This window comes from Pantherophis guttatus, chromosome 7 (genome assembly GCF_059756535.1).
Source record: "Pantherophis guttatus breed Tessera chromosome 7, ASM5975653v1, whole genome shotgun sequence".
In the NCBI taxonomy this organism is placed as follows: Eukaryota; Metazoa; Chordata; class Lepidosauria; order Squamata; family Colubridae; genus Pantherophis; species Pantherophis guttatus.
Window position 1 is genome coordinate 66,493,649 of NC_142069.1, and position 15,331 is coordinate 66,508,979.

At 38.9% G+C, this 15,331-nt stretch overlaps 1 protein-coding gene across 3 annotated transcripts in view; it reads left to right on the forward strand.

Annotated features, from left to right (window-relative positions):
- The window catches only part of ST7 (suppression of tumorigenicity 7), a 152,891-nt gene extending 139,123 nt beyond the window's left edge, over positions 1 to 13,768 (forward strand). For 2 of the 3 annotated variants that reach the window (XM_034431031.3, XM_034431033.3), the window contains exons 12-15: positions 9,219 to 9,369; positions 11,201 to 11,293; positions 11,882 to 12,021; positions 13,468 to 13,768. In XM_034431031.3, the coding sequence (XP_034286922.1) occupies positions 9,219 to 9,369; positions 11,201 to 11,293; positions 11,882 to 12,021; positions 13,468 to 13,563 (480 nt within the window). In that variant the 3' untranslated portion in view covers positions 13,564 to 13,768. The remainder of the gene's footprint in view (positions 1 to 9,218; positions 9,370 to 11,200; positions 11,294 to 11,881; positions 12,022 to 13,467) is intronic. The other variant, XM_034431032.3, reaches the window with a different exon arrangement.
- Positions 13,769 to 15,331: the final 1,563 nt, after the last annotated feature.

Here is a 15,331-nt window from a genome sequence, read left to right on the forward strand (position 1 = left end):
GTGGGTGAGCTTGTCAGCGTAGTTTTAGACAGCTATTCTTAGCTTACTCATAAGATTTAAAGAGTTCAATAGAGATAAGAAAATACAATCCCATAGTTGCATCCTATCTGCTGGGTCAGTGACCATCTGCCATTATTGGAAGCCAAAGTAGTAATAAGTTACTTTTCAGGGAAGAACTTTGGCAAAACAAGGAGGATGTGGCCAGGGAAGAATGTGACTTCATTTTAACAATCATAGAATCAGAAATGAAATGGGGATGGATACAATATGGCAAACAATAAAGAGAAGAAATTGTAGTTAGCAGTCAAGTTTTATTTTAATTGCCCAAAGTATTTTGGATTTAGAGGTGTTTAGAGGACTTTCAAGATGACGAATCTCTCCATTCTCAAGATCTTGGCTCGTACTAGATTCCATCCCCTTTTGGATGGTTATTGTTACAGCTAAAATGTACTTTGTTTGATAAATCTTGTGTTTGTAGTAATAAAGCATATATATAATGTTTCTGTGTGAGATTTGCTTGATGCTGAAGCTTTTGCATTGGGCCAGCATTTGTAAACTGACCAGCTTGATACATATATATTGTAAATAATTTCTGTGCAATTGCATTTTTTTTTCTTTTTCTTCTGTAATGCAATCTGCCAGGTCTGTCTTCTGTCTTTGTCACTCTGTTGCACCAATTACAGTTGCCTAAATCTTCCCATAGATCTTTTTAAACCTCAGGATCTGTTTTTTGAATTTGAGTAATACTTCCTGTGTCCCTCCTTTTCTTTCAAACCTTTTATGGGACTTTCCTGCTTTAGCTATTAAGACTTTTCAAAAGTGTTGAGTAATCCTTTTTTTTTTTCATTTCCTTGTTCTTTTAATCAGAATGTAAAACTCTATTAGGTGGATGGTCAATTCAACTAGAATGTCAAAATGTGAATTTAAAACTTCTGCTCCATTATTCATGTTACATAAGTAAGAGTCAGAATTTCACAATGTGAGTTGTTCTGAAATTTACTTATAAAGCTATCCTTAAAATGTTTGTTTGTTGTTTCTTTTATATGCTGGCCTTCATACTGCAAAAAGAAGAGGGACATTTCTGTGCTTCACTAACACTATTTCCTTTTCTGTATTTGATCCATAATATAGTTTAGAAGAAGACTCAAAACACGTCTTCTCACTCAGAACTTTTCAAGTTTTGTGCATGTTAGATTTTATTACGATATTATGATATTACATCTCTGTAAACCACTTGGTGTTGTGGAAATGAGTAGCATACTGTATACTGTGTATATAAGCAGCAAGTACACTGAGAATAAATATGGTGAGAAGTCAAAGCTCGGAACCAGTTTGTATCAGCATCCAAGCCAGGCACCCTGAGAAAGAATATGGATTCTCAGCATTCCCAAAACACTTTGGCGAGTTCCGATTGGCTGAAGACAGACTGTCATTGGGAGTAGGGGGGGCTTGGATTAGGGGAAACTTTTCTGTATCTTTTGTTTGCAGGAAACCCAGAGCTAGCCTGACTTTACTGCAGCCATGGTCCCTCGGGATCGGGAAAAAGGAAGAGTGGGAAGAGAAGCCCATGGGAGAGACACTCGCCCATGGGAGCCATGGCATCTGCTGGCAGGAGACGTGAGTAGAGCTGGAGGAGTTGGAGGAAGAAGCAATCGCAGGCGAGCTGGATCGTGAGGACTGGATGCTGGAGCAAGCCATAAAGTTCCTGAGCAGGGATTTTGGCAACCTCAAAACATGAGAAGGCCTTAGCACACCCTGCTAACCAGCCAGCTCTGGTTATGGTGAGCGATGGAGCAACCATGTCTTCCGCCACAATAGCAGCAGCAGTGGGCCCCACAGCAGCGGCAGCTGGCCCTGCATCTGGCCCCACAGCCCAGCCTGCCCTGGCTATAGTAGCAGCAGCAGTGCAATGGAGAGACACTAGCCCTAGCCGTAAAGTTCAACAGAGACCCAAAGAAGTTGGGGTTCTTCTTACTGCATGTCTGGACATACATGCAAGAGTATGGTCCAGAAATGGCCACCAAAGGGGCCAAGGTGCGGTGCGTGACCAAGGCATTGGAGGGTACCACAGCTGAATGGATGGTCATCCTCCACACCGATGTCTCAGAACTGAGAAATTTTGACTGCTTCATGGCCATCCTTCAGAAGAGCTTTGAAGGCCCCTTATTGCAAATTGCAAAGCCAGAGACCACATAAAAACCATCAGCCAAGGGCGCAGGGAAGAGGCCGAATACACCCAAGAGTTTTGCGACCTGGCCTGCTAACTGACCGACTGGCCAGAAGATGGTTCTGATGCTTCTAAAATGGGTTAATCAACAATGTCTACAACACCTGTATCTCCAGGGGTGCCCCCCCACACTTCATGGCTGATATGTCCTAGCAGAAGAAGTGGAAATTGACCTGGCTCAATCCAAATACCGTCTGAGCCCTGGATAGCGAACATCCTTCCCTGAAACAAAAGAGGCTCCAAAACTGCCAGCATGCGAGCAGAGTCCACACTGATGATTCCCTGGCTGCTTCAGGTGTGGGAAGGAGGGGCACTGAGCTGTTGACTGCTAAGCTGCATCCTAACCCAGAAGGCAGTTTTGAGTACTGCCAAAATATTGGCAAAACCACCACAGAGAAACCACAAGACAGTCCTGAAGGGAGTAGAGGTCGTAGAGTGCACCCCATCCCCCAAGGATGGTGAGAGAATTCCGACTGGCCCAGTGGACAGTCCAGCAAGAAGCAAATCATACTACAATGATGATCCCTTGGTAAGTCGCCCAGGCAACCCAGTGACCATCCCCATAGAACTGGTGGCTCAATCCTTGGGTGCAAATGGAGGCTAGTAGCCTTCTTGGACTTGGGGTGCACCAGATGTCTCGTTAACCTTGCCCTAGTCGATAAATTGGGCATGAGATTCAGACAACTTAGTGCCCATAGCTTTTTGCCAGCTGGACAGCTCAGTGGCAGGGGGATCCCAGCGACATTTATCACTGAGCCAATAGAGGTGAGGATGGGCACACACGGTGACCCTGAGCTTTATTGTGGCCCCTGGCATGAAGAAACCCCTTGTGTTAGGACTCTCTTGGCTTCTGAAGTGGAACCCCTGTGTGAACTGGAGGAGATCTGGTGGGCTAGCTGCAAAGGGGGATGGGAGAAGGACCATAAAAAGCCTACTCTTAAGCTGCTGCGGGGAAAACCAAAAAGTGAGGTGGGAGCAGCCGCCAAAGACCGGCCCCAGGGCAATCATCAGATACCCAAAGAGTACTGGGATTTATAGGACGTTTTCAGTGAAAAGAGGTCAGATGCGCTCCCATCCCACCAGCCAACCGCCTATTCCATTAAAATCTTACTACGGGCCAAACTACCTAAACCTAAGCTGTATTTCATGATCCCTAGGAATTGGAGGAACTACAGACTTTAATAGAGAAAAACCTGAAGCGTGGTTTCATCCAGCCCACCAGACTGAGGGTAGCTGCCTTGTTACTATTTAGGGAAAAGAAGGATGGGTCTCTTCATCAGTGTGTTGACTATCGGGGGGTTGATGCTGTCTGTATGGAAAATGTCTACCCCATCCCTTTGATGAAGGACATTCTAGCACATTTGGCCAAGGGGAAGGTCTTCACCAAATTGGATTTGTGGAAGGCGTACTGCCAGGTTAGGATCAAGGCGGGATGAGTGCAAAACGGCTTTCAATTGCTACTTAAGATGTTTCCAATTCTGAGTCTTCCCTTTCGGTCTGCAAGGGGGCCCTGTTGTGTTCATGCAGACAATAAACAAAGTGCTGCATGAGCACCTGTACAAGGTGTACAAGGTGTACAAGGGAGAGTTAGTCTACCTGGATGGTGTTCTGGGCTACCGCATTTCCCATGAGGGGATAGAGATGGATCCTGAGAAGGTGCAAGCAGTGCTAGAATGGACTCCTCCCTGCACCCGGAAGCAATTACAAAGCTTCCTGGGATTTGCGAACTTTTATCACCATTTCATTCCCTCGTTCTCCCAGATAGCCCTCCCCATCATCAACCTGCTAAAGACAAAAGAGGAGGGAAAGGCCAAGCCCAGCCAGCTGCTTAAATGGACTATGGAATGCCAAGCCGCATTCGAAAAGCTTAAGCACCTATTTGTAGCGGAGCCAGTGCTGAAACACCCAGATCCTAATGCTCCCTTCGTTATTCAGGCTGACACCAATAATGTAGCAGTGGGAATGGTTTTTCTGCAGGAAAACGAGCAGGGGTCCTACAGCTGTGCACCTACACTTCTACATAGTTTAATGAGACAGAGAGTGGAGATGGGCAGTTTTGGAGAAGGAAGCCTATGTGGTGCGCTGGGCTCTCCTAACTTGGAGACATTTCCTAGCAGGGGAAAAAAACCATTTGAAATATGGACTGACCATAAGAATCTGGAGGCTCTAACCCCTCCCCACCCCTGAGGTTATTGCCCAAATAAGTTTGTTGGACTCAGTACTTAAACCGCTTCCTCCTAGGGGGCGGAAACTTCCTAGTAGATGCTTTATCCAGGCTATTGCAATACAATAGTTCAAAACTGGAGGTGATTAAGGCGGTTATCCCCTCCAGTCACTTCCCGGGCAAAGGCCAAAATGAAAACTGAAATAGCCAATGATCTAAAGGGTGTGCTAAAGGCAGCTTTGAAGGAAAAGAAAAGGTGAATGTACAATGCGTAGGGGCCAAACTATACATCCCACAAAGCCAACAGTTAATGGTTCTACAAAAAGCCATGATTCAAAAGTGGGACACTTTGGCTTCGTAAAAACTCTACACCTTATGAAGTGGCAATTTTGGTGGTCATCACTGAAGAAAGACAGAGAGAGTTATGTAGCTGCCCTATTTGTGCCTCCACCAAGAAGTGACAAGGGAAGACACAAGGGATTCTCCAGCCAGTAGCAGAACCTAAAGCCCTATGGAAAGAGATATCAATGGACTTTATAGAACTGCTCCAAAACTCAGGCAATACAGTAATTTGGGTGATAACCGACTTGTTTTCCAAACAAGTGCACTTTATACCCTGTAAAAAAAATCCCCTCTGCCCGCACATTGGCTAAGTTTTTCATGCAGCACATCTACTGGCTGCATGGTACTCTAGCAAGAATAATCTCAGATTGCAGAGTCCAATTCATGTCACGATTTTGGCAGGAGTTCCTAAAACTTTTGGGCACCACTCGGCCTCAGTTCCTAGCATCATCTGGCTACTAATGGTGCCTGTGAATGTACAAACGGGGTATTACATTATCTGTTGGAGCAGTATCTCAAGTGTTACATTAATTATTAACAAGACAATTGGGAAAACCTTCTCCCTTTCACGGGAGTCGCCTACAGTAACGCAGTACACAAAAGCACCAGGTTCATTCCATTTAAAGTTGCCACAGGTCAGGACTTTGTATCTATCCCTGAGGTGCCTTTGCCCCCCCCCCCATCACTAAAAAAATGGGTCACTACCAGTGGTGGGTTGCTCCTGGTTCGCATTGGTTCACAAGAACCACTAGTAAAAATTAGTAGTAGTTCGGAGAACTGGTAATAACATTGGCTGGCCATGCTCCCAAACTGGTCCTGGCCTGGTTGCCGCTCGCTTACCCTGCCCACCTCATCAGAGGCTTTTTTTATTATTATTTACTTTTAAAAGCATTTTTTCTACAACTTCTTCGGCCGAAAAAATGCTTTTAAAAGTAAAAAAAAAAAAAAAAAAGCTCTGATGATCGCGCGGCTCAGCTGTTATCATCAGAGGCTTCTAAAAGCATTTTTTTCTGCAACCTTTTTTTTTCTCCCCACAATTGTAATATCTTAATCTAAACATTTACCTTTTTATTGTATCACCACAAATCTTAATTTCCAAATAACACAACTCAATATTTAATTACAATTATTGCCCTAAATTCTATCTATATACCCATATCCTAGGACCCATTACATTAAATCTTTAAATCCTAATCTCTTTTAACTTGCATCTATATTTCTTAAGCTTCTCACACATTACACTCTTCGTTTTACACAAAGTCATTTCATTATTACAATCTTATTATCTTCATTTTACTATTCATATCAACATATTCACCTTTATTTTCATAATCATTTTATTATTACCATCAATTCCATCTTAAATCTATTTGTCTCTTGATCATCTTCTTTTGGCTGTTTTCCAGCATATTCATTTATTATTTGGCTGTTTCCCAGCATAATCATCTATTGTTTTGGCTGTTTCACAGCATATTCATCTATTATTTGGCTGTTTCCAGCATATTCATTAAGCATATTCTTAATTTTACTATTTATATCTGTGTAATCCCCTATTTTATTTTACCTTCCATCTATACATTATTTAATCATATTGTCATTCTTAGCTTTGTCTGCAATTTAACATTGAGACATCAGACACATCCCCATATAAATCAATAAAATTTATTGGATTCTTCTCATATTCATATTCATTCTTATTTATCAATACTATCCATCTTTACTTTGTTTTTCTATTTTAATTACATTGTTTTATTTTCCATCCTTATACATCTATAAACACCTCCTTTTTATAATTAATATTCATCTAAACATTACATTTTCATTTTTAATCAAACTATTTTTATATTCTTTTTTCCCAACCGTGTATATTTTATTTCTTCATTTCCTTGTCTAGCAACATATATTCCATTTCAAATTCAGTGTTCCCAAATTTAATTCTCCATGTGTCATTTTATTTCTTTTTGTTACTTCTATTCCATGTAAAGTACATCGACTTTCCTTCTTTTGTTCCTGCGCCAATCAGTAACAATTATAAAAGTTCCGTTGTATTTCCTCTTTCTTTCCACCAAAGAAGCCGTCTGTAGACAAAGAAGAGACCTCCAGCACCAAAATCCCATGGCTATTATTTATAATTTCAGAGTGTTCCAAAACAAACAGCAAGTTACAATGTTTCTTTTTACAGCAGGTGTATCTCTGCAATCCACACTTTCCCTTAGTCACTCCAGTATCCATTTTGTTGCAATTATGTAACAGTCCAATTTAACTCTCTTCTTCTCTTGAATTTTAAAAGTGTTGAATCCCTACTTTTTTCTTTTTTCAAAGTCCAATTCTAATTTGAGAATTTTTTCCAGTCTCTTCAGCATGCCTCAATGTTTAATTGTTCCAATTGAATCTATACCAAAATAAATTTCCTAGCGGGTCTTTCCTCCTGAAGTTACTTTTCAAAATCTTCTATGCCCCTCAAATCCACAGCCGCTGTTTTAAGGCTAGGGGTCTTACAAGTATCAATCATTGCTTTAGTGTTGTTTCAAACCTAGATTGGTGTCACTCACCCGGCTTCAAAGAGCTTCATTCTTTTCCTCTTTCCTCCTGCTCATCTCTTAGTTCGATTTGTCCCAGCTTCGTGGCAGCCGCCATGGCTGCCGCCCCCCACTGCCGACTCACAGAGAGTTCCCTCTGACCTCCGAGGAACTTGCCTGTTCCTCTTGGTCGTCCGAGGCACCTCTCTTCCTACCCCGTCCCTACAGGACGGTTCTGGTCCGAAGACTCATCGGCGGCGGTTTGGCAGTCGGGTTTTTCGTGGGACTCCTCCGAGCCCGCTATTTCCCCGGCTGTCTCGCCACGATGTGAAACCGGAAGTCTTTTCTGCAACCTCTTAAGGTTGTAGAAAAAATGCTTTTAAAAGTTAAAAAAAAAAACTTGGCCACGCCCACCCAATCACATTACCCCCACCAAGCCACGCCCACAAAATAAGCCACGCCCACAGAACCGGTAGTAAAAAAAAAATTAGAACCTACCCCTGGTCACTACAGAATATCTGGCTGGTAGTGAGAAAAACTTTGGATGCTAGAGAAGCATATAAAACACAAGTTGATAAAAAACATATTAAGCCAAGGACCTTATAGTGGGAAATAAGGTCTATTTATCAAATTCTTACAATCTAGACAACTGTCCAAAAAATTGGGGCCAAAATATGTTTGACCTTTCCCCATAAAAAGAATTATTAACCCAAGGACTGTGGAACTTGAGCTGCCAAAAATGCTCAGACATGTTTACCCAGTGTTTTATTGCAGCCTATTGAAACCAGAGATCACATCTTCCCTACACCCTACATTGCAACACCTCCTGATCCCATTATGATCAAGGGAGAGCAACACTTTGATGTCAAGGACATTTTGGACTCCCATATACATTGATAGCAAGGAAAGACTTCCCTTCCTTGGAGACCGAATGGGTCAATTCCCAACATATTAAAGACTCCAGACTGGTTAAAAAAAATCATTAACAGTACCCAGATAAACCTCAGTGAACCACCTGCTAATTAGAGACTTTCTACTTGTCTCTCTTTCCCCTCACCCTCCCCCCCCCCGTCCAGGACTAATGTCTCTGAATGTCAGATCTGCCTGGCTTAGCTTGGTGCCCCACTGGCATCCTGCCATCAAAGGCTAGAAGGGGGGAGAGGGAAGATAGATGCACAATAAAGCTGTGTGTATATGTAATGGGAAATAGGGAGGGGGGAATGACAGGTGATAAAGACTAGAGAAGCTCGGAATCAGTTTGAATCAGAATCCAAGCCCAGGCACCCTAAGATAGAATGTGGATTACCTCAAAACATCTCAGCATTCTCAAAACATTTCAGCAAGTTCCAATTGGCTGAAGACAGACTGGTCACAGGGGGAGGACTGAAGGGAAACATTTCTGTATCTTTTGAGCATGGGAAACCCAGAGTTAGCTTGACTTTACTACAGCCAACATCTTTTTAATAAAAGAAGCTTTCGTTTCAACCAAATGGAGTTGAGGGTCTTTCTTTCCTAAGGGACCAGATTGGGGCAGATCTGACAGTATGCATAATTTTACCTTGACCTATATTTTGTAGAAAACTATTAACCCAATGTATGTTCTTGCAATGTCTTATATATACCATTTCACACTCCATTTGTACGCTCAGTACAAAAGGTTTTTTGGATAATGCTTTGGATTTAAAAATATTTTTTTCTGTATCTTTTTAAGGAGAGAGCTGTTTATTGTTTTGTGCTATCTGTAAAGAGATGAAGAACATGGTACTTGCAATTTGCTGGTATATTTTAGCATTTATAATACATGAGCAATTTATTATCAAAAGCAGTAGATGAAAATATAGATTTAATAAAACTTTTGCCGCTGAACAATATGCAGTGCTGGCAGAGCAGGAGGGGGCTGGGGTATAATGATATTTACCTTTTATGTTTGGATTATGACTGTATGCTTGCTGTTTTTCTGTTGTAGTATCTCCTAGAAATGAAAAGCTTAATATTACCCCCTGAACATATTTTGAAGCGAGGAGACAGTGAAGCAATTGCTTATGCTTTCTTTCACCTTCAGCACTGGAAAAGAGTTGAGGGGGCTCTTAACCTCTTACACTGTACGTGGGAAGGCAGTAAGTAATTCACTTTCTTAGAAGCATATGGCAGGAAGTGAATACTGAATGCTTTTAGATAATGTTTTTCTTTGCAAAGCAGCACCTAAGTTAAAAATCCTTTCTGCTCAGTTCAAAGTACTATTTAATCATACAATGACTGAGCATGTTTTTAGTTGAAACACTGTAATAATTTATATACAGATATGCCCAAGAAAGGCATCATAAGATCCCACTCCATTCTTTGAGCTTTTTTGCTGAGGTTGTTTAGCAAATAATTGCAGTTGTTAAGCGAGAAATCATGTAACTGCAATTTGTGGCCTTCCTGCTGGCTTTCCCATTGATTTTATTTGTTGGGAGCCTCCTGGGAAGGTTACACTTAGTGTAACCTTCCATAGTGTAACTTTGAGCTTTAATTTTAATTTACTTGAGCTTCAAGTAAACAGCATCACACTTGGATAGTACTTGGATGAAAGATTTCCAGGGATCACGAAGCCTATAGAGCAGATCAAAAAGCTGAAAAATATTATGGAATGGGAATGCACACTTTCATAGACTTCCTATTTCTAAATGGTTATTCAGAGTACACAGCAGTGCAAAAATAACACCTCTCTGAAGTTACTTTAAATTTGTTATGGTTTTTCTTGGGAGAGATTGAACCAGAAGCACTCCACAGCCCTAATACAAATGTTTGCAATATTGCTGTAATGTTTGTTTACATCATATAGGTATATTTTAGTGGTAGTAGTATAATAGAACATATACCAGTATCTATGGTTACATATTATTTAGAACATATTAATTCTAGGAGAGCTGTTGAAGAACACATTGCCTAAGACTGCTATCCTATATCTTCCTGTAGTACTCTTGTATGCACACATCTGTTTCTAGTAGCTTTTAATTTCTTACACTTTCCAACTTAAAAGTTAATGACTTTGTTGTTTTCAAAAAGAAGGCTGATATACTGCAGAATAAAGCCTTATCTCTAGAATTCCTTGGAACCCACATCCAAAAAGTAAGGCTGCTGGGTACAGCTGATTCATTTTGATATGCACCCAGAAAAAAGTTAAGGGTATAGATGAGATAGTGGTGGCTTACTCTGTATCTTCTCCTTTCTCTTTGATACAAGTATATACTGTAGGTGTTCTATGGATGCATGTTTTGGAGCTCAGTTTACATTTCTCACTTGTTAAGTAAACATTTTTTTTGTTTTTTAACTTGTTTGGCTTCTGAGAAACGTGTTTTATAATTAGATATGCTAACTTTGGTAACTGTTTTATGAGTGACACACCTCCTATGTCAATAATTTTGTGAGAACATCCATGAAATCCTCTTAGAATCCAAGTAACCCTACCACCACTAAAAGACTAGAGGGTATATACATTTTCCTGGGGGTAAAATCAATTGTAATTAATGGGATTTACTTTTCAATACACATGTTTAAGGTATTTTGATGATCCTCTTTTGCCATATTATTTATAGATGTTCTTTCCTTCTAAAGGCAGGAAAATCAAATTCTTAAACATGCCACATATTGATTCAATTTATTTGTATAGGAATTTGCTTTGTGGCACATTATGGATAAACAGATGGAAACTACATTAAATTCAGAACAAGGTGGACTATATGCAACTTCAAAGAGAAGTTCAAAAGTTCACTGGATTTCACTGCATTGAACTCTACCTAAGTAAAAGGTATAGTGGACTTTAACTCCCATAATTTCAATCAAGCACCGACCTATCATTAGCCATATTGACTAGGGATTATGGGAATTGAAAGGCCGCACATCTAGAATCCATTAAATTGGAGAAAGTTACTCTGTAGTCTTCAAAACTTGTTTCTTTTTCTTTAGCTTTCAGAATGATCCCTTATCCTTTGGAAAAAGGGCACCTTTTTTATCCTTATCCCATTTGTACTGAAACAGCAGATAGAGAACTTCTTCCATGTAAGTTTGATTTTTTTTCCTGGTTTTATCTTTAAATAAGCAAGAACAACTTATCTGAATTGGCTCATAAATAAGGAAGGTTTCTGCTGTATAAGTTTACCCAGATTCTCAGAATGGAATATAAGGCTTATCAATATTTGGTTTTGTACAGCGATTTATTGCTGCCTGAGATGTAGCAATCCAGGTTTGAGTTGGATTACAAGTCTATTATTACATTTTCATCAACTCCCAGGTTGAAAGACAAACTTGCTAAATTTGTTAATTCCTCTGCTAACCTGGAATTAAAGTTAGATATAACTGTTTTTATTTGCAACTTGGGTTGGGAAAGAAAAATCTTGGTTCCTGAAGCTGGAGTTAATTCAGTTTCATACTTCGATGTTGTATTATTTTATTAACTCTGTTTTTAGTTTAATAAAAGAAAAAGATATTTAATTATTAACAGCATACAAGTACAAGTACAGTATAAAATTAATTGTAAGAATCATGGAGATTTATAATAAAAATAATTTTAGGAAATTTAACCAGATTGGTTGAAATCTGTAACTCGGCTTAAGTGTTTCACTTTTTTTCTCATTATCTTCTTGGCAGCATTTCATGAAGTCTCTGTTTACCCCAAGAAAGAGCTTCCATTCTTTATTCTGTTCACTGCTGGACTATGTTCTTTCACGGCTATGTTGGCCCTTCTGACACATCAGTTCCCAGAACTAATGGGAGTTTTTGCAAAAGCAGTGAGTAGCATGTCCTTGTTTGCTTATTTTTTGATGGATCAAGGGGAAGTAAATGAATTATGGGACAACAGGTTTTTTAATCAGCAAGCAAAATGGTTGCTGTTTTTTTGCCATACAGCAACTATTCTTTACAAATCATTATTTGTCACTATATTTTAGCAATGAGTTGGAGGAATGTTCTTTGAGTTGGAATGCTACTAATCTGTTGCCAGGGGTCTTCCAATGCGACAAGATATTTCAAATGAAATGAATAAAATATATGTTTAACTCAAAAGAAACATACCACTTTTTAAATGTCTTATGACAGGAACACTTAAAATATTATATTCACAAATGGGAAGAATACATGAGATCACATGCAGTATTAATGTTTTCAACTGGCATCATGTGAATAGTTCTCAATGTGAGACTTCTATTTATTGCATTTGATTTGATTTTGAGAGCAGCCAACTCCTTAACAAGTCTGGGCAGCTTACAATAAAAAAAAGAAAAAAAGTCTGTGAACATATATGAGATCATGTATAATAGAATCAAGAGATTAAATGCTACAATAAAGTAAAGAAATATAAATCAGATAAAATGTAAACTAAGATTCAAATCCAGACTTACCACCTAAGCAAGGGAGTTCCAGGAATATATATTTTGTCATGCTCTTGCTACTTTTTCATTTCATTTTTAGTGATAAATGATCAGTTAAAAAAAAGGGGGGGAGAGGAAGGCTGACATTTTTGTTTCTAATGCAGCCCTATCAGTATCTTGCTCTTATGATCTGACCAAATGTTATTTTTTTATTATCAGTTCAATTTCTGGCCGGCCCATCACCATATTCTTAAGAATACCTGTCAAACTATTCTTTATATTGTAAAAATTCTGTCACTGCCTCTGGACACCAGCCTTTCCTACCTTCATGTCCTTCTGAAGTAAGGAAATGAAACTCCATAGTTAAGAATTCTGAAAGTTGCCTTAAGGGCACCATAAGAGAAATGAGAGGCCAATAGTATATGAGGCAAAAACAGAACAAAATGCTTGGAAAAGGCAGACCATGATTGAGATAAGGATGATTAGTTTAATGAAGATAGGAACATTGGGATAAAGTTTGATGGTATAATTAAGCAAGAGCCCAATGGTTAAAACAAAGTCATCAGAGAGGCCAACAGAGTACTGGAAAACCTAGTCATAATAGAAGAGAAATCCTCAGTGAGTTGAAAAGGGCTTAAATCATCCATCAAAATATATCTGAACTATTAATTATTTCCTTTGTAGTATACTATCTTTGGAAAAGTCATCAGGATGTTTTGTTCTGGAGATTAAATAATCTTTATATTAATATATTAATTGATTTAAAGTTATCTACTAAATATATTAAAAATTATTTCAAATGAAAACTTATTATTCCAAGCTAGGTTGAGTGGTATAAATCAGATAACCATAACTCTTTTCTTGCAGTTTCTTAGTACTCTCTTTGCTCCCTTAAACTTTGTGATGGAAAAAGTGGAAAGCATCCTGCCCTCCAGTCTCTGGCATCAGCTAACAAGGATCTAAAGGACAGTTCTCAATGACTGCCATATTTTCTGTGCCAACTCCCTGTTGACTATCAGAAAGCATGATTTCTTTTTTTAGAAGAGAACCCATTTTAATCTCTTCATAAATTGTCTATCATACATTTTTGTTGTACAAAATACATCGATGTTTGATTCTATTTTGCTTTCAAAAAACAAAAAATAAAAAAATAAACTTTTGTGTATGGCAACCATTTGATCTTGTTTTAATTCTCTTCCAGCTTCCATGAGGAATTGAGTATCATGATTGAATACTAGAACTGTCAATTAAAGTAGGGGAATACAGAGCATGTCCTCCCAGGTTATATTCCAGAAGAGTGGGGAAGTTTAGGACAGATTTAGAGGGTGAGGTGAAAGGATGTAACTAAGGAGAGCTGGGAGTTTAGGAAAATCTCTGTCAGAGGGACAGTGTTAAATATTTAGTTCCAGGGAAGGCAAGAATTGACAGTCTATAAATATGTGATGTTAAAGGAACTGGATTATAAACTAATCTTAACCAATTTCCTTGTTTAAAGATCAGTACAAAGGGACTACAGTGTTCTGCAGAGTCTCATTTCTGAGTCATGTTTAGTCAAATATATAAAACAAAAGATAAAAGGCCATTTCCAAACCAGGAAAGGGTTTAGTGGTAGCAGTAAAACCAATAAACATTTCAGAGATTATTTCCATTTTAATAGGATTTTTTGATTCTAACAATTTTTTGAAAAATTAAAGGATGCCCACAACAGTGAGTATACATAAAGCATGCCAAATGTGGGTTAGAAGTTAGGAAACAAAAAGGAAGCTCATGAGAGACTGAATAATACCAAACAAATGAGGTAAAAATTGTCAGAAAAGACATTAACTGCCAACTATAATTGGAAACACAGGCAGAGAAACAGGTCTTCAACACACAATTGTGGTTCTAAACTGTATCAGTAAATAGGTCACCTTTATTAATACAATATACCTCATGAAAGTGTCAGCTGAGAGGAAATGAGATTTCTTCATCATAAGAAACTATATTGCAGGGGAGTGTATACAAGGGGTGAGGGGGCAGATAAAATCCACCAGGGAATAATTAGTAAGTCTGAAATGGAACTGAGGAATCCAGAGGAAGGAAGGAGACCCATTATGTGGTATGTGAGAAATACTAGCAGCCTTTGACTGTAATGAGAACAAATATACAATAGACAAAGAAAATAATTATTTCAATCCACAGACTCTAAATTTATATTTTAAAACACTTATTAGGTTGTAATAGACCCAGTGCTTGTGGTAATTTTAGGTATTGGAAACCAGTGGAGCAATATTTTATATTTGCATTAGCTGACATCATTGCTGCTGCCATTTTCCATTATAAAGCCCTCAAAATATTATTGACAAATATTGGGAAAATTTATCTTAAAAGAAGTTAACTTGAAACAAAAACCTTACTAAATTAATTTAATTTAATATTTAAATTTATATACCGCCCTTTTCCCGAAGGACTCAGGGCGGTGAACAGCCATAGATAAAAAACATAGAATACAAAATTTAAAAACAATTTAAAAATATATTGAGCAATTTGGCCCGACAGTTAAAATCCCCCATTTAAAATTAAAATTAAAATTACACCATTGGAGAGTTAGGCCAGCCCGACTTGATGAAATAAAAAAGTTTTGAGGGCCCAATGGAAAGTACGTAGATCCGGAAGCGTCCGTATCTCCGGGGGGAGCTCGTTCTAGAGGGCAGGTGCTCCCACAGAGAAAGCTCTCCCCCTGGGGGCCGCC